Source organism: Panicum hallii, chromosome 9 (assembly GCF_002211085.1).
Source record: "Panicum hallii strain FIL2 chromosome 9, PHallii_v3.1, whole genome shotgun sequence".
NCBI classification, from domain to species: Eukaryota; Viridiplantae; Streptophyta; class Magnoliopsida; order Poales; family Poaceae; genus Panicum; species Panicum hallii.
The window spans coordinates 2,260,211-2,278,466 of NC_038050.1; the positions used below are offsets into that span (position 1 = coordinate 2,260,211).

Consider the following 18,256-nt stretch of genomic DNA (forward strand, 5'->3'; position numbering starts at 1 on the left):
GGAACAGTGAGTGTGTGGACACCAGTTGGTAGTCATTTGGGTGGCAGCCCGGACTGGGGGTGGAGGCGGGGGTTAACGTTTTTTCTTTTGATTGGGTTAACTGCGGCCGCCCAGATTCGATCCAACGGGCGTAAGATACCCAAGGGGTGGACGGTCCCCAGGGCCCGGACTGCCCGCCGTCGCGCGACTGGCCTCGTTACGCGCACGGAAGGAAAGGCAATGGTGCATGGGCTCACGCTCAGTCGAGCCTGGGATTTATTAGACGGGCCGGTCGGCCTGTTTCTTCGAGGCCCGCAATACGGACGGGGACGGTTTCGAGACTGCCAGACGTGTGTGTGTCAAGTACCCGGACGTGTCAGCTGCCTCCCGCGAACAAGTTGGTTGGCGCCATGCCACGAGTTGCTAGCGGCAGCTTCCTTCCACACACAAACAAATTTTACTCACAAGTTACAACCAAGACTTTGTGCCACTTCTGCATTCGTTCCGGTACACGCTTCGTCACCTACAGTACGTACGGACAGAAACACCATCCCTACAAGTTACAAACCCAGTCAACAGCTCAAGTGGAGAGGATTCAAAAGTGAGTAGTGACACTTCTTTCATTTCTTTTGATCAAGGTAGAAACAGCTCAATTTTGTTATAGAAAACATATATACATATAAATAAACTCCCAGATTAAGAGTCACTCTTTTCTCCAGCGATCCCTTTGCACTGCTTGATTAGCCTGGATCACGCCCTTCTCGTCGCTGTCCTCGACCTCAAACTCCACCTCGGCGAACCCACTCGCATGGTACTGATCCAGGATGTCCCTTTCCCTGTCATGCATCCGCGACCTTACACAAGAAAATTTTATGAAAATTTAAAGTTTTCTTGGCAAATTTCCCTTAACGGGAAGGTTGGAGTACGGATTGATTTTAAAAAAAGTTGTTTTCTCTAAGTTTGAAGATTTTTTACAAAATAACCGGAGCTCGTACGATCTGAATCGTCCGCCCGGCCGATCAACGGCTGAAAATTACCCGTGATGTGGCCACGTTCCCTGGCCACCTTTTGGAGCATGGATGTATATAGAGATGGCCGAGCAGAGCAATACACGGCCGGCGTTGTGCGATCAATTTGGAGAAGAGAGACTCTTAAAAAAAATTGAGTAGTCGTTGCCGGACAGCGACTGGCCATTTTGTTGCCACCAGACAGCGCCGTGCCAGCTATGGTTGTATTGCCTCCCAGAGGACCTTATATATATATATTTATATATACTTAGCTTAAAATTAAGTAATATTAGAGTCCAACCCTTTTAAAATCCGATCCTTAGATTATCTGAAATTTAGAATCTTTTAGCACCTCTACTCCCATACCGGGGCAGAGCAAATGAAAGCAGCACCGGCAAGCCATTATGCCTTGCATCACGCGAGCAAATTTTTTAGTTCATGCTGCTTCATCTACAAAACGTACGGGGCCCGAACACCATCTTTACAAACCCAAGAATCACAGCTCAAGTGAAGATCTTTTTTCTTTACCGTGGTGTAAGAGAAACATGAAAAATGAGAAATAACCCTGACGACCAAACCCGTCACAGTAAACAACCAACGAACGGACGAACAAACATCCAGCACTACCCCCCCACACACACAGCCTCAAGACACCAGCCGGTGTTTCTCGCCGTCCTCTGCTCAGTGCCCTACCGTGTCTCGGCCCCGATGGACCCGTCCTTCTGGAGCTTCAGGCTGAGGTTGCTGAACCGCTGCCGCGAGTACTGCCGGGACGCCTTCCTCCAGTCAGTGCCGGCCTTCATCATCGCCGCGAACTCGTCGTAGCTTATTTTCCCGTCCTGAGAACAGCGACAGATAACGCCTGCTTGTTAGGATGACCGGGCAGATTGGTCATGTAACTAGATGGAGGGATTTGAACTTGTTAAATCATAGTTCCTTTAGATTAATTACTCTAAACCACCAATCATATTACATCATGTGCCCTTGTCATATCCTTTCTTGGCCCCACATGTTGATAATGGTCAAACAATCCTTCAATTAAATAAATCCATGCTTGCAAGTAGCAGCATCTGAACTTTGACCGCCATGCCGTCGCCTATTCTATTCCAGAAGCTATAATATCTGAAGCTATTTTCTATGATGCTTTTTTCTCATTCACATTTATGATACTGCTTCACTCATAAGCATTTTACCATCAACAAAAGGATACTCTACAAATTAGTTTCCTGGTTATTCATGAGAAAGAAGGATTAATTTCATGGTCTAAAGAAGGAAGGTAGATTTTGCTTACCTTATCTGTGTCCACATCTCGGATGATGCCATTGATAATGTCTTCATCAGCTCCCTCCAGTTCGTCAGCTAGTGCCTCTCTAAGCTCTTCAATTTCTATGTACCCACTCTTATTCCGGTCGAAGTATGTGAAGGCCTTTTGAATGTGTTCATCATTTCCCATTTTCCTCACATGAACAGACACAGTGACAAATTCTGCGTAGTCCAGGGTCCCATTTTTATCAACATCAGCCTGCAGAGCATTTAAAGTAACATTAACAAGTTTGTCTATGATATTTCTGCACTAGGTTAGAGCATCTTTCATAAGTAACTCACAGCATCCATTAGTATCCGAAGGTCTGAATCAGGCATTTGGTTTCCAAGTTTACGAAGCCCAGCCTTGAATTCATCGAATGTTAGCTTGCCATTCTTGTTCACATCCATTTTATCAAACATTTGCTTTATGTCAGCTGCTTCCTCCGCGGACAGATGCTCAGCAATTACCTGCAGATGTTTAAGAATAAAACTAAGTTACTTTACCTAGATGATTCCACCCATCTATCTTGTACTTAGAATGCACTTTCTATGCAAGAAAAATTATATATACTAATTTCTGTTCAATAAGGAAGCTGATAACGTTTTTTTTTTACCAACATGCAGTAAACCCTACCCTTAGTGCTTTCTTCTTTAACTTGTTCATTGCAGCAAATTGCTGCAGCCTCGCTCGGACAGCATCACCAAGAGGAATGTCTGGCATCTTTTTAGAGTCATGTAACCATGGATGTTCTGCCCATTCAATTGACATTATCAGAAAAGCAATGACAGAATAATTTCAAACACACAGTTAGTAAACTCATGGTCAATTTCAAGCATCATATTTAGATTTAATAATTAATAGACATACATTAACTCTTTTGACCAGATAACCAAACTAAGGTAATCATCTAGTCCTTCTGTGTAACTCCCAGAATGAGAATTTTAGGGCATGTTTGGTTCATGTCAGCCAAAACATAATGCAGACACATCACCAATTAAGATTCAATTGGAACAGGTGATGATGATGCTTACCAAGTACTTGTGCTGCAGTAAACCGAGTCTTTGGATTTGGGTCCAGCATCCTCCTGACAAGATCTTTAGCAGGTTCAGATACTCTGGGCCATGGCTCTCTTTTGAAATCTACCACAGATCGTATAATGGCTTGTGCTACTCCCTGTTCAGTTTCTGCACAGCATCACAACTATGGGATTATAATGGTGTTCTAACTTACCATTAAAAATGTATGCATTACAGATAAGAGGGTGAAAGTACCTGCCCAAAATGGAGGCACACCACAAAGAAGTATGTAAAGTATCACTCCAGCACTCCAGACATCAACTTCAGGGCCATAGTTTCGCTTTAAAACCTCTGGAGCCATGTAGTAAGGACTGCCCACGATTTCAGTAAATCGTTCACCTGCATATAGAAGCAGAGAAGCCAATAGAAGACATAAACATTTGAGCTTTTCTGTATAAGAAATGCGTAGCGTATTTCCAATAAAATGCATCGACGAAGTTAGCTCTAACTTGCTGGGAAATGAAGCACATTACAATGGAAAATTACTTGAAGACACTTCACTTTCTTATTTTATGTAGGCACAACAAATGCCATTTGTTCAAATAGTAAGTGATTGCTCACAGTTATCAGCGAAACTTACCAGGCCTGAAGAACACGGACAGCCCAAAATCAATTGCTTTCAGAGGGGAACTCTCCTTCTTGTTTGCAAATAAGAAGTTCTCTGGTTTAAGGTCTCGGTGCATGACGCCATGCCTGTGGCACATCTTCATCATAGAAAGAACAAGGATTCATGTCAGAAATAAAGTTAGAATAAACGATGCAGCATTGCCAATGTGTGTCCTAGACCTCTTGTGAGTATTGCAATTAGGAGTCAGGATACTGCCATATTCACAGTACAATGCATTACTAGTAAACTTCCTCAAAGCCAATTTATTATTCATCAGTATGATTAAACATTTATTACCAGCATGAACCATCCCCAAAGGTTCAACAACCATTGAATTTCGCATGGAAGCTCATCCTAAGCTTAGCTGAAAGCTAACATGCTTCATGTTCGTCAATTTGCGGAATTCATCAGTTCTAGCTCATGCCCAATCACCACCAATTCATCAAAACAGTAGACAGTGCAAGCAACTAGAACAACTTGAGCGAAAACCAAAGAGGCGTCGCTCACCTGGACGACCTCCACGATGGTGCGCGTGACGGCGGCGGCGGCCCGCTCGGTGTAGTGCCCCCGGGCGACGATCCTGTCGAAGAGCTCCCCTCCCTCGCAGAGCTCCATGACAAGGTGCACGGCGTCCTCGTCCTCGTAGGCGGCGCGGAGGCTGACGATGTTCGGGTGTGCCGGCATGTGGCGCATGATGTCCACCTCCCGGCGCACGTCCTCCACGTCCACGGGCGTCCGCAGCTTCCGCTTGGATATGGACTTGCACGCGTACCGCGCCCCCGTGGCCACCTCCGTGCACAGGTACGTGATCCCGAACTCGCCCCGGCCCAGCTCGCCGCCGAGCTCGTACTGCGCGCCGAGGTCCCGCCCCGTCGGGTCTCGCAGCACCACCAGCCCCGGACGCGCCGGCGGCGGCGCCGCCCCGCGGTTGTACGCGACGTTGTAGGGGTTCGCCTTCGGCTTCTTCCGGCGGTTGCTGCCTTCCTGCGTCGCCGGCGTGCCGCAGCAGTTGCCCATGGTCGCCGCGGCCTCCTAGCAGAAAGAAAAAAATTGGGGGCAAACCTGAACCCGGCGAGCTGGGTTCAATTCAGCGGCGGCGGCGACTGACTGAAAGCGAAGAACTCGAATAGGAATCGGGGGAAATTCCGTGGGCTTTGTACCGGGACTTGGCGTGTGAGCTGGGTCGGGGGGCGGGGGGGAGTCCACGAATTCTGGACGCGTTCTAGAAGCGGGCAGCACTAGATGCCAGCGCAAACTCGCAGGAGGAGGCTGGGCAATCTTTCTCGTGGTTTTTGTGGAGAAGACTGCTGGCTTTTGCCAAAAGATCCGACCTTTTTCGGGGATTTCGTGGAGATGGTGGAGGTTTCAGCGGAATTAGTATGGATAACCCGCGAGGAATGGAGCAGTTGGCGGCGAGTGCTGGCTTCTGGAAATGCGTAGTCAGCAAAGCAAGGGGAATAACACTGGTCAGCTACTGTCCAAGAACATATTTTCCCATGGCCATAGAGTTGTCGGTTTATATTAGGACCTGACTATAATGCCCCCTCATCTATAGTCATTTTCAGAGTCTTAGTAGCCCTCTTTACTAACATACATAAAAATATAATATATAAAACGGCAGAATTCTGAATGAATTAGTTCCAACTATTTTTTCAAGATTCCTCACTCGATTTGCAGGAGAGCTCTTGGAATCCTGCAAAAAGAAAGAAAAAAAGGCTGGAAAAGGGTGTGAAGACGACTCTGAAGTTTGAAAGCTCGGCAGGGAGACTTTGGGTTGGGGGAGCGGAATTAGACGTCGACAAGCGGCCTGGAAGCGATGGAACGGAAGGTAAGCAAGAAAGCGACGTTTGCTTAAGCCAGCCCAGCCCCCATTTACGACACAGGAAGAGGAGGAGGGAAGGAAAAGAAGTGGAAAATCAATCACTTCCTTGAGCTTCCGTGGTCTCCTTGCGATTGGTCTACCGTGGCGATGGAGTCGTCGATTATTCTAATCGCCGGTCGTTCGTTGACCAGCGAGGTTGCTTGACGAGATCAACGTTCAACACCCGTGGGAAGCTGAAGCTTCTGCTCAGTCCAGTTCAGACCTCACCTGACAGAGAAACAGGATCAACGCCCGATTGAAACAGAAGAAGGTTCAGTCCAGAATTCAGAGCTCGCCTCACCTTCATCAGAGCTTCAGGTTTTCATATCCTGCGACTTGCCGTGCGTTTCTGATAGCACGGGAAAGCGCCGTTCCGTACCAGAGATTACGGGTCACGTTTTCGTTTCGGAAAATAAATGATTTGCCACATTTCTTTGTGACGGCGAGTTGGTGTCGAAGCTCCTCTTATAGAGGAGACACAGTAGCGTGCGCATTGGATACGTGCAAATGATTTCTGGCAAACGCCAAACGGCAACAGCGCGGATCTGCCAGCCATGTCTCCCAGAAAGGAGGAGGAGCCCCAGCTGCCCAGCCAACGGCAGCCTCTGCCTTTGAGGAAAAGCAGATCATCAGGCGCCAAAAAAGGGCGAAACCTTGTTGCTTGCATTTTCGCTGGATGGTAGTAGCGTGTATCGGCAAGAAAGGAAATGCAGAAGGTTCTGTTCGGTCTTCATTGGAGGTGTAGGCTCTGAAAACCTGACTGGTGACTACTAGCAGATGAGCAGAAGGTTCAGTTCAGCCTGCAGTTTGACAAGGATCACCCATCTATCTAGAACCGGTATCTCGTATCGTATCAGAATCTTTGAGTCCCTGTTGCATGCATCTTCGCACGCAGCACGCTGGACGGCAGGCAAGGAAATGCAGAAGGTTCTGTTCGGTCTTTTTCTAGAGGTGCAAGCTCTGAAAGCCTGACTAGTAACAGTCTAACAGAAGAGCATAAGGTTCAGTTGAGCCTGCAGGGATGTAAGTTCGGTTCGGACTTTCAGACTTAGGCCCTGTTCGTTTCCTACCCTCTGAACTTTAGACCCATCACATCAAAGAGAATCTTGCTATTTAGAAATATTAAATAAAATCTGTTTATAAAAATTTTTGCATAGCTGGTTGTTAATTCGTGAGATAAATTTAGTGAGCCTAATTAATCCATAATTTGCCACAGTGATGCTACAGTAATCATCCGCTAATCATGGACTAATATACCTCATTAGATTCGTCTCGCGAATTAGCACTGGGTTCTGCAATTAGTTTTGTAATTAGATTTTATTTAACACTTCTAAATGACAAGATTCTCTTAGATGTGACTCCTCTAAACTTTAGACCCTAGAAAACGAACACACCCTTAGGCTGCGTTCGTTTCCGGATACCTAAATTTTAGAGGGGTCATATCAAAGAGAATCTTATCATTTAGAAGTATTAAATAAAGTCTAATTACAAAACTAATTGCAGAACCCTAGTGCTAATTCGCGAGACGAATCTAATGAGGTATATTAGTCCATGATTAGCGAATAATTACTGTAGCATCACTGTGACAAATTATGGATTAATTAGGCTCATTAAATTTGTCTCGCGAATTAGCACCTAGCTGTGCAAAAAGTTTTATAAACAGATTTTATTTAATACTTCTAAATAGTAAGATTCTCTTTGATGTGATGAGTCTAAAGTTTAGATAGCAGGAAACGAACACGCCCTTGGTCTTAAATCTAGACTCTGGAGAAGATTTCGGGACTCGCATCGCATAGCAGCTTCGCTTTCCGGGTCCTGCGCATGTCTGTCTTCTAGTAATATTCCCCCATTTTTTTCCCTTTCCAGATGCCGCCTTTCTTCTTTCCAGATGGGATACAACTGAAGATGTCGACGAGACATTTTATGAGACGACGGCCGCCGGTGTGTGTCCAATGTCCAGATGGTGGGTCCTTAGCACAAGTCCCGGTCCGCCATGTGCTCTACTAGAACGGAGAAACTCGATCACACAGAGGGCAGCAGTATCCGATGCAGACATGTCTGATCCCGATCCTATTGTATTCCAGATGCAGTGCCGAGTTTGACTGTCACACGTTCCTGTCGTTTTATTCGGACATTTCACGTTCCATTCCGTTTTGCTGAGGAACTGTCCTTGAACTCTGCATCCTTTAGATTGATGTTGGTCTATTTGATGGAGCTGATTCCTGTAATCAAATGAAACCTTTCCAATACGTATCATCAAAGGGTTCCAGTGTTTTGTTTTTTTATCTGGCGAAAGTAATCTTGCCTGAAACTTGTGTGTTCTCTGCTAGGTTCCCACTGTTCTCTTCAAGTCTGCATACAGTGTGATCTTCAGGCAAACAATCCGATCTCAAGGACGACACAATTCTTAGACCGGCAGTGGCAAGTGGCATACTATCCAGGATTCACGTGCACGAAATTGATCACGGACTCCAAATCGGACAGTGCCAGGCAGCAAATCCTGCCATGCAGTGACGGTGTGGCACTCTGCATTCTGCTGTGTGGTACCGCCTGTCCAGGAATCCAACAGGGCCTGCGGCCTCAGAGTTTGAGTGGGCCGGAGTCGAAGGTAGACCGTTTTGCATGGCCCACGATTGGGCGGCCTATGCACCACACAGAAAAGAGGGAACCCAACAGCCGAGAAGTGGTTCGAGTGGGCCGTGGTGGCCCAAAGCAAGAAGGTCTCCCTGGTATATGTTTCCGACGACTCCCGTGGACGGTGGACGAGGTGAACCGAGAGCTCCTCGCGTCGCGCGTTGGCGACGCGCTTGGTAGCGGATGGCGTAGCACAACGTGAGCACACCCCCAATCACGGGCATGTCTATTCCGGAGGCAGGCAGTCAATGGACGGCCAAGATCTTCCTACGAAATGGCAGATGAGCCATCCAACGACTCTTCTCCACCCGCCTTCGCCGGAATTGATAAAGCCCAGGTCGGCGCTGCACGCCGAGGACGGCGGACGGAAAATTCGTTTCTTCACGTCGGCGCCTGAAGCCATCATCCCCAACAGCTTTATTCCCCCGCCACCATCATGCGCGCGATGCCTGGCCCCTGTGCCAGCCGAGCCCTTCGTGCGCGTCCCCTCCGTCTCTGACCTGTCTCCATTATTTTTCTCCCCAAAATCTTCTTCCCCGACGCCGCCGCCTTGATTACCTCCGATCCGCCTGCATTGGTCCTCGCATCCGCGTTGAACGCGCGCGCGCTGCCAGCTCCCGCCATGAGACCTGCCGCGCCGTGCGGCGATCGAGCTGCTAGCTGCCGCCGCGGGCTGAATGCACCACCAGCTGCCGCCGCGGCGACGACAATGAGGGTCATGGTGCGGACGCTGCGCGGGGAGCGGGTGGCGCTGGACGTCGACGGCGCCGCCACGGTGTCGCGGCTCAAGGGCATGGTCATGGCCCGGGAGGGCGTCGCGGCCGACGCACAGCGGTTCTTCTTCGCCGGCCGCCACCTCGACGACGACGCCCTGCCCCTCGCGCACTACGGCGTGCGCCACGGCTCTGTTGTCTTCCTCAGCCTCCGCCTCCGCGCCGCCGCCGAGCAGTACGCACCCGCCGTCGCTCTGTCCTAAATCTTTTTTTTTTCCTCTAGCGAATGTCACATGGCCATTTTGGATTGGCACGTTTGAGTGATCGTCGATCGTCGGCATGAAAGGCAGGAGACGATGCGTGACGTGCAACCGCAGCCAGAGCAGCCTGTGACCGTGAGGCAACTGATCGATCAGCAGCAGCAGCAGCTGATGCTTTTCGACGACCACCACCACGGCCGCGACGCCGCGAGGCGCGGCGGCGAGGAGGCCGTCATCAAGAGGAAGCCGGTGTCGCGCCGCTCGCTGCGGAAGATCCTCTCGCGGCTGCACGTGGACGTGTGGACGGCCCAGCACGACGCCAAGTTCCTGGACCTGCTGCTGCGGCACACGCGCGGCGGCGGCGGCGGCCGGACCGTGGGCGACCTCACCGCGGACGACTGGCGCGCCATCCGCGCGGAGCTGAACGCGGCCACCAGGTCCGCGTTCCCCGTCGAGGAGCTGCAGCGGCGGCTGGCCGAGTACCGGCGCGAGTTCGAGGCGGTCAGCCGGATCAAGGACCACCGCGGGTTCAGCTACGACGCGCGCCGCCGGGTCGTCGTCGCCACGGAGGCCGAGTGGAAGCGCTACGTGCTGGTCGGTGGTGCTGCTCTCACCAGCTGATCGCGATACACAGATTGATTCTTGCATTCTGAATGGAGACGACATGTTCTCCTTATCTTGGTTCCTTTGGGGGTTTCAGGAGAACCCGGAGGCGGTGGCGTACGAGGGGAGGAGCCCACACTTCGGTCGCCTCCGTGCGATCTTCTCCGGCGCCGGTGGCAGTTCGGAGACGCGTGGGCGCGGCGGGGCCACGAGGAGCCGTGAGTCGCGGGCGAAGAGATGCCTCAGCAAACTGCTGCGCAGCTTTGGGCTCCAATGTAAGTTGTAAAAAGGGTTTTCTTTGACACTGGTGCAGCTGATCCGTATGCTGGCTGATACACGAGAGACAAGTGTCCAATGCTCCGTTGCACGCATCTTGTACAGGAACCACCGCAGTCTCTCCTGTTTGTCTCCTGCGTCTCAGACTTTCAGTCATCGGTGTCCATCGCCTTGTCTCCCATTTTAGCTTTTCTGAGGAATCAAAGATCCATCTGCCCGGATTGTAAAAAGGCCCAATTCCAGTCAGCTCGAAGTATTTCTTTTTCAAGCTGGGGGCAAGGCCGAATTTCATTACTTGCAACGAAATTACAACAATATCTCCAACCAGGTCAATACGATGGTTCCGCCTGGTCTGCCGGCACTGGTGCGACGTGATCGACGAGCGAGCGCCCGAGAAGGAGAGCCGCCGCACCGTGCTGGCGTTCGTCGTCGCCGCTTCAGATTCGGGTCGTGCACGTCCCGGCCTACGACGACAACGACCAGCGGACCGTGGAGGTCGACGCCGTGGGAAGAAGGCGTCGTGGCGTCGCGTGCCGATTGGCCGGTCCAGCTGCTCTCCCTGTGCAGCGGCACCGCACTTCGCGCACGGCGAGTACGTCCTGACCTGACCCGCGGGTGGACGAGGGAAGCGGAACCTGGTGTTCGGGCACAGGCTGACGAGCGGCGGCGGCGGGAGGTCCTCGCAGTCCCGCGTGGTGCCCAGCTGCAAGCTGAGGCCGGGGGTGGCGGCGGCCATCCGGCCACCGTGGATTTTGGCCGCGGCGACCTCCGTACCTACGCCGAGACCACGGAGCCGATGAGCGTTTAGAGGCCTGACGACGGCGCATGATCAGGGTTGGTGGGCTCTGCAAAGATCGTCGCCCTGATTCCCTGAATTTTCCCATCGGCGACAACAAAATCGTACCCAACATCATGGAAAGGGCTATTGCATGAAATCCTGGGCCGGGCCCATAAATCCTTATATTGTGTGCCACGGAAGTCGGAAGTAGACTAGTATAGGCCCAAATGTACGATCAAGCTCGCAATGCTTCCAGCACGAGCGTTACTGGCTAGCTTTCGGCCTTCGGCCCATTTAGGAGCATCACCAGTGACCATGGAAGGCATGTGTGGTTCTTTAATCCGCCGGATGGCGTCTGTAACTCGTGCTCGTTACCTAGCCCATAAAAAAAAATCAAAAGAAAAAAAAAGCAGAGTCATCATGGCCGCTATGATGAGGTGATAGTTGATGGGATGTTTTCACCATCCACGTTGAAGGCTGCGCAGGGCGACTGTCCCGCCGACGGGGGCACCGGCCCGTAGTCATTGATTCTTTCTAATGCTCCTCGTGTCGAACTGGGTTTCGTGGTCGATTTCAAGTCTGACAACCAAAGTCGACTGTCACTACGTGTATTGTTCGGTTTCAACCGTCCACTACTCGATCTCTTCACACGCTGGAGCTGCCCTTAGCTTAGGGGCCGGACACCTCATGGCAGATCAGATCGGTAGAAACTTGATCGATGCTCGAATACTTTCTGAAGTTTGGTGCAGCATGTGAACATCCAAACGGGTTCTTTCACCAACAATGAGCAGATTCAGTACCGACTGACAGTGATCATGCATGGCCGAACGGTGTCAGAGACAGGGACCCTTTGCCTCGCGCAAGCTAGCTAGGGTTCAGGCTCTGCTCCGGCACGTCCACTCGTTCTCAGCGATCGTGCAGGGCTTAACTAACCATTGCTTTTGGTAGGTAAAGCCTTATTCTATTCAGCTGAAACGATCCCTATTGTTTTTAAAATAAAAGGAGAAAAAAAAGAGAGAAAAGGCAAAGAGATGGATCGGTCGACCGATGGATGGAGTGCAGGAAGCCCAGCGAGACAGCACTAGCGGGGAGCACGATTTGTCGTCTGCTGAGCACGACTCGCCACCACGCCTTCTTTTTTTGCCCTTTCGTTCGCGGCTTCTTCCTCGCAGTCGCAGCGGTGCTCCCTAACCCTAACCCATCGGCGGCCGCTGTCATGAGTCACCCGGAACCCCTAGTGAATAATCCGCCAACATGTGTTCCAGCTTCTAGAAAAAAATAAAAACGCAGGAAAATAGTACTAGTTCAGCTAGGCTTCTGCTTGGACGTCGGTCGAGATCGAGCCGGTACAATCATTGGTTAGTACAGTAGGTCCAAGTAAAGGCAGCTAGCTAAGCTCCAAGGCATGATTGGGGTATGTGGCCGAATCAGTTCGCGCAAAGTCGTTTGGCTGGCTGCTCCGCTCGTTCGTCGTGGAAAGTGTGAAGCCTGCCCTTGAAGCTCGGACAGAGAGCTGAGCATGAGCTAACCTACCAGTAAACGCTCAGATAAAAAAAAAAGACACGGGAAGATTGGTTCTTGTGCTTAGCTTCGCTCGCTAGTTGTCACCAGCTAATTACTAATCCAGCAGAGTGCATACATGGCGGCACCTGAGCGATCGAGGTCGCTCTCACTGACGAGTCTGACTGCAACATCTCTGCAGAATCAATGCATTTCTTCCCTTCCACCTCCACCTGATTGATCTTGCAGAGCGTAGTTCAGTCTCGTGGCGTGGCGCACGCTATTTTAACTTTTAAGCAGCAGCGCCCTCCTCGCCGTGAACCGGTCAGCCGCTGCGTCATCCGCGCCAGTGCACGACCGCCCGCCCCGGTGGCGCGCGCGCGGGGGGAGAACGAGCGGCCGAGCGCGACGGCCGCTGGCTGGCCCACGCCGCGCGCGTCACCCGCCGTGTACACGTCCCGCGGCCGTAGCGCGCAAGCCACCCGGCCGCCCCGCTCGCACACGTGCCCGCCGGTGGACGGGGGCGGCGGTCGCGCCCGGGCGCGGCGCACGTCCGTCCGTCCGTCCGTTCGTCCTCGGCGAGGGGGGAGAGGGAGGAAAGCGACGCCGACGCGGCCCGGCCCGGCCTCGCGCGATGGCGAGCGGGGAGGAAAGCGGCCGCCGAGCGACGCGCGGGCCGCGTGCGCGCCGCTGGTTGGCCGCCCGCCCCCGCCTCCAGGCAAAGCGCGCACGCTAGCTTATCCCCCGCGGAAAAGAGAGAAAGCGACGGCCCGCCACGACCGGCCGGCCGGGCCTGGCAGAGCCACCCTATCCCAATCGCCGGCTTCCACCTCGCGGCCGGAGCATACTTGCTCGCGAATTAAACAAACAAAGCCGCCGTGGCTCGTGACGATGATGGTGCTGATGATTCCGGGGCGATGACTAGTACCAGCAGCTAATAATGAACTAAAATAAAAACTAATCACGTCGACTTTTGGCCACCTATCGTCCTGGTCCATTCAAGATCGTGATAAAGAAATCCAAAAGACGTGAGGGGATTGGGCTTTTTCATCCTCTTTTTTCTTTCTTTCTTTCTTTCTCTTCTAGTGCTGCGTTCAGTGCGATAATGCAGATAAAGCGGACACTACTAACTAATACACACACCAGCACCGACCTGCTTTTGCTAGGGATTTTTTGTATACTGGTAGTAGAATTCACAAATAGCTCTGCGCGCGATGGGAACGTGATGTGGTGCAGTATATTTTTGTGTTTTGGACCATGCCTTTCTCAGTGGTCTAAGTTTGGCTGCCCCAAGCTGTACTCATGCTTTTTTTCTTTTTTGAAAAGAAGCTGTACCCATATGCTTTCAAGCTGCAAATCTCTATTGACAAGGGCAAAGTTCTATTGCTACGGTCATATCCTTAATTTGACTGTACAAGTCTGCACGTACTAATTTTCATGTGTTTTACTAGTCCTTGGCTAGACGACAACAAGCCGGAGGAAAAGAAAAAGAAAAAAAAAGCAAAGAGAAGTTTCTCGGTGGGAGATTCTCCGTCAGCATCTTTGCAGTCCAAAAAGATCTTATCCGGCTACAACAAGCCGATCAGCTGTCACACGCCACTGTTACCTCACCGCGAGGAGGTAGGCCGTAGGCCTCCTCTGCAACACACACCGGTTTTTGCAAGAAATTTACAAACCCAAGCCGATTCCAGTAGGATTCAGGAAAGAATCGTCCATTTCAAACTCACACCCACCCTGACCAGCCAGTCAGTTACCCAAGACAGTCTAGTCTAGTAGTGTTGCAACTTGCAATCTGGAACTGAAAAGTGTCCTGTTGCAGTCAAGGAACATTCGGGCAATCTACCGATCCAACTAAACAAGCGCCCAGTTGCAGCTTGTCCCCAATCTCCAGGTGCACGGGAAGCCAGGAGCACCCCGCCTCGCCGGTCACCGGTCACCACCACACCCACAGGCCCCCAACACTGTGCGCGTGTGTGTGCATGCACTGAGACGAGAACTTGGCCGATTCCCCCGACAGCTACGTGTCACCCGCGCGCGCCAATGGACAAGGCCTGCCCTGCCGGACCCCATCCCATCAGCCATGGCCATCGCTTGACCCGGCAGGCTTCGTGCCTGCTCGCCCATCCTCCCTTGATATACACCGCACCGAGCCGAGCCGGGCACAGGCACCAGCGCCCTGCATCCACGGCAGCACGAACGACACGACGCGCACGCGGCGGCCTGCTCATGCATGGTGCAGCCTAGCTCCCCGCCGCCGGAGACCACCACCACCACATGTTGCATGAGCAGCAGGCACCGGTAGCAGCAGCAGCAGCAGCAGCAGCGCCGCCGCCGCCCGTGCCTTCGGCGCCCAGCAACGACGGCGGCGATGGGGACGAGGGCACCGCGACGTTCCGCGACATCCACCCTCTGACCCCCGACGTGCCGACGCCCCCCGCGCGCACGGCCTCCGCGTCCTGGGACACCGCCAGCCACCGCTCCTACTCCTCCGAGGAGCAGTACATGACGATGAGCCGCGAGTTCACGGCCATGGTCGCCGCCGGGGCGACCATGCAGACCGGCCCCAACGCCAACGGCAGCGCCGGCGGAGGCGGCTACGACAACGGGGCCGACCAGCTCACCAGCATCGGCGAGGACGAGCTGGAGGAGACCAACCCGTTGGCCATCGTGCCGGACAGCCACCCCATCGCGACGCCGGCCAGGTCCAGGGCGTCCGGGCTGGAGGTGGTGCCCGCGGGGCCGCCGCCCCCGCCGGCGCATGTGGAGGCCAGCCAGGTGAAGAAGGAGGAGGTGGAGACCAAGGTCACGGCGTGGCAGACGGCGGAGGTGGCCAAGATCAACAACCGCTTCAAGCGGGAGGAGGTGGTCATCAACGGGTGGGAGACCGAGCAGGTGGAGAAGGCATCCGCATGGCTCAAGAAGATCGAGGTAATCAGCCCTTTCTTCTTAATTTCCCCTCTCTTTTTTTTTCTCTCGGATGAAGATTCCAGTACGCCATAGCTGCTCGTGAGTGCCCCTAATTTCTGAAATTCTTATGAGTGCTTGCAATATCGGAGTACTAGTACCTTATTGGCTTCCTAAGTTGAACATATCAAGTGAGGTCTGAGATATGTCTGCAGCTGAGCTTAATAGTTCTTTCACGAGAAGAGAAAAAAGAGAATAAAACATGGCAAACACATGCGCTGAATTTTTAGCCTTGTAAAAATCAATATGGTTTTAAGATGATCGTCGACGCAATTAGCATGTGTGATTTCTGATAGGGAAACTGAAACAGAGGGCCATAGGTATCTTCAGAGAACTCCGAAATATTCGGTCTCAATTTGCTCTTGAAATTTAACTTCCATCAGGAAAGATAAAAATAACTTCAATCATGTCTTATACATGCTTAGTCTTGCTATTTCGGACCGGATGTTCATCTCGACTGCAGTATAAACAGAGCGTTTAAGCAACTGTACGCATGTCAATCTCCTCGATCGTTTGGAGACGCCTTACTGACGGACTCGTTTCCATCACTTCGATCATACAGAGGAAGCTGGACGAGCAGCGCGCCAAGGCGGTGGAGAAGACGCAGAACGACATCGCCAAGGCGCGGCGCAAGGCGGAGGAGAAGCGGGCGTCGGCGGAGGCCAAGCGGGGGCTCAAGCTGGCCAAGGTGCTGGAGCTCGCCAACTTCATGAAGGCCGTCGGGAGGGTGCCCACCAAGCGCTCCTTCTTCTAGCCGGCGACCCGGCCGTCCCTCCTCCGGCACCACCTGTTCGTTCTAGCCGGCCAGTGCCTGCGTGTCCTGAACCTGTTGCTGCTGCTCCATCACGCCTAGCTAGTAGCACGTTTGTGTGACGATGTATGCTTCTGCATCCGAGAACCCTAATTGTAAAAAAGATTTGTACGCTGTATACGATGTACTGTCGCCGCCCTGCGATGCCTGTGATCCATCACGGCGCAGAGTGGCCTTTTTTCTTCTCTTTTTGTTGGCTTGTATATCGATCCATCCGTATGGTGTTATCTTGTTTGCGTAACCGTGCAAACATTCAGAACCCCAACACTGCAAGAGAGCTGCTACTTGTGCAGAGAATAGGGCCACATCACTGCAATATGTGAAGGAATCAGTTTGGACAAACGTTTTTCTTGCGTTTCCCCTACTGTCTGCATAGAATCATCCATCACCATGATTGGTGCATGCATTAACTTCTGATCATCATCCCGTATCATGACCAGAAGCTACTGTTCCTACATGCCTACTAAATCTTTCAAGAACCATCACACGTTCTCATGCCTGTCTCTGAACATGGCATCAGCAGTCAGGCATCATGGCGACGGATGAAGAACGGCATGGCGACTTCGAGAACCAGGACAGAGCTCCTCCTCGCCCTCGTCTGCACGTCGGCCGATCAATCGTTTTGCCCTTTTCCTCATGACAAGGCAGCAGCCTCGAAATGGGGCCATGCAATCGGAAGAGGGGATCGGTGCCATCCAAGGTAGGATCGAATCATGAGAGGGACTGGTGTGATTGACCAGTGGAAGATGTGAGCTTCTCGCGTGGACAGGGGAATCGGCATCATTCGTGGCCGTAACATCGGCGACGGCGAGATGCTTAGCCGCGTCTCGCTGGCGCTCACCGTAGCCCAGGCGGACCGGATGGGGACAGTCACTTGCGAAAGGCGACCTGCGACGTCGCGGATTCCTCCTACCTGATCAAGTCTCGAGATGACGCCGCATGCAGAAACTGCTGCTTGTTCAGAGTCACCACCGCTGCGACATGGTTGAAACTGTGTAGGCTTTTACGGCGATCATTTGCCTGTGGTGTGGATCAGACGGCATGAACTGTGTGGGCGCATCAGCACCAGTGTCCCCGCCGCCTCTCATTCTTCGCTTGGATATTGCCGCCTCTGCTTTTTGTGGTGACCTCTGGAGTCTGAACTGTCTGTTATCACGCACAGCCTGAAAGTAGAATGATAAAAGGGTACCCATGGATCTGCTGATCTGGTGAGATGAACATGTGGATAATAGCCGCCAAATTTGCGCATACTTTTGTGACGGCTGGGGGGGGGGGGGGGTGATCAAACCGATTGCTGTGCGATACCCATCTTCGTTTTGTCACAAAAAGTAGTACAGTATGCCTAAGGGCATGCTAGTCTCAAACATGTTACCTCACAGGCTCTGATGCGACACTGGACGAGCCGCCGTTGGTTCAACGCTGTCAGCTGCTGTTCATCATAGACAGCCAAAAACTCCTCCTCCTCCTCATCGTCAGGAACCCCATCGTGCAACCGCCCGAGACAGCAATGGATCTCCTTCTTGCTTGTCGATGTCCCGTTCAACGCCTTCGATCTGCTCTGGCCCTTGTTCTTGTCCGTGGACAATGTTGCCTGAAGAATGCTCGGTATCGTCCCGCGCAATCATGCCGAGATCCTCAGAAGCATCTCCGTCCCAGCAGCCTCTCACCCCTCGCTCGCCGGAGAGGGTGCGCGGCTCTTCGTGTTCCCCTTTCCAGCCAGCAGCGCGATTTCAGAGCGGCGATCCTCCATCTCCGGTTGCACAGCCACACACCGCCAGGCCCCCTCTCCCTAATCAAAACAGGATCGAACCCCTAACCTGCCCTGCGGGTACGATCCGGACGGCACGGGCGTGATCGCGAGGAAGGCGTTTGGCGGGGTGG

The 18,256-nt window shown here is 52.4% G+C and overlaps 3 protein-coding genes across 4 annotated transcripts; 2 read left to right on the plus strand and 1 right to left on the minus strand.

The window, feature by feature from the left end:
- Positions 1–1,400: 1,400 nt before the first annotated feature.
- Positions 1,401–4,992, minus strand: LOC112875379 (calcium-dependent protein kinase 8). Its single transcript, XM_025939208.1, has 8 exons — positions 4,483–4,992; positions 3,949–4,072; positions 3,564–3,707; positions 3,324–3,476; positions 2,926–3,041; positions 2,592–2,759; positions 2,278–2,508; positions 1,401–1,825 (listed from the first exon to the last, which is right to left on the minus strand). The coding sequence occupies exons 1-8, from the start codon at positions 4,990–4,992 to the stop codon at positions 1,676–1,678; spliced, it is 1,596 nt and encodes a 531-aa protein (XP_025794993.1). The 3' UTR covers positions 1,401–1,675.
- Positions 4,993–9,019: 4,027 nt separating this feature from the next.
- LOC112877153 lies at positions 9,020–11,456 on the plus strand. 2 transcript variants are annotated; one of them, XM_025941363.1, is made up of 4 exons: positions 9,020–9,418; positions 9,530–10,037; positions 10,144–10,321; positions 10,428–11,456. In XM_025941363.1, coding segments are annotated over exons 1-4 (1,014 nt in total). In that variant the 5' UTR covers positions 9,020–9,092; the 3' UTR covers positions 10,430–11,456. The 2 variants fall into 2 exon arrangements, with proteins under 2 accessions (XP_025797148.1, XP_025797146.1); XM_025941361.1 differs by having other exon boundaries at positions 10,144–11,456.
- Positions 11,457–14,739: 3,283 nt separating this feature from the next.
- On the plus strand, positions 14,740–16,674 carry LOC112875506 (remorin 4.1-like). Its single transcript, XM_025939381.1, has 2 exons — positions 14,740–15,528; positions 16,127–16,674. Exons 1-2 carry the CDS (start codon positions 14,875–14,877, stop codon positions 16,316–16,318), a joined length of 846 nt encoding a protein of 281 aa, XP_025795166.1. The 5' UTR covers positions 14,740–14,874; the 3' UTR covers positions 16,319–16,674.
- Positions 16,675–18,256: the final 1,582 nt, after the last annotated feature.

Coding starts and splice junctions, on each gene's coding strand:
- LOC112875379 (XM_025939208.1), bottom strand. CDS start 4,992: ATGGGCAACTGCTGCGGCACGCCGGCGACGCAGGAAGGCAGCAACCGC. Junction 3,477..3,563: donor TGTGCCTCCATTTTGGGCAG/GTACTTTCACCC, acceptor GATGCTGTGCAG/AAACTGAACAGGGAGTAGCA. Junction 2,760..2,925: donor TAAAGAAGAAAGCACTAAGG/GTAGGGTTTACT, acceptor AAACATCTGCAG/GTAATTGCTGAGCATCTGTC.
- LOC112877153 (XM_025941361.1), top strand. CDS start 9,093: ATGAGACCTGCCGCGCCGTGCGGCGATCGAGCTGCTAGCTGCCGCCGC. Junction 9,419..9,529: donor CTCCGCGCCGCCGCCGAGCA/GTACGCACCCGC, acceptor TCGGCATGAAAG/GCAGGAGACGATGCGTGACG. Junction 10,038..10,143: donor AGTGGAAGCGCTACGTGCTG/GTCGGTGGTGCT, acceptor TGGGGGTTTCAG/GAGAACCCGGAGGCGGTGGC.
- LOC112875506 (XM_025939381.1), top strand. CDS start 14,875: ATGTTGCATGAGCAGCAGGCACCGGTAGCAGCAGCAGCAGCAGCAGCA. Junction 15,529..16,126: donor CATGGCTCAAGAAGATCGAG/GTAATCAGCCCT, acceptor TCGATCATACAG/AGGAAGCTGGACGAGCAGCG.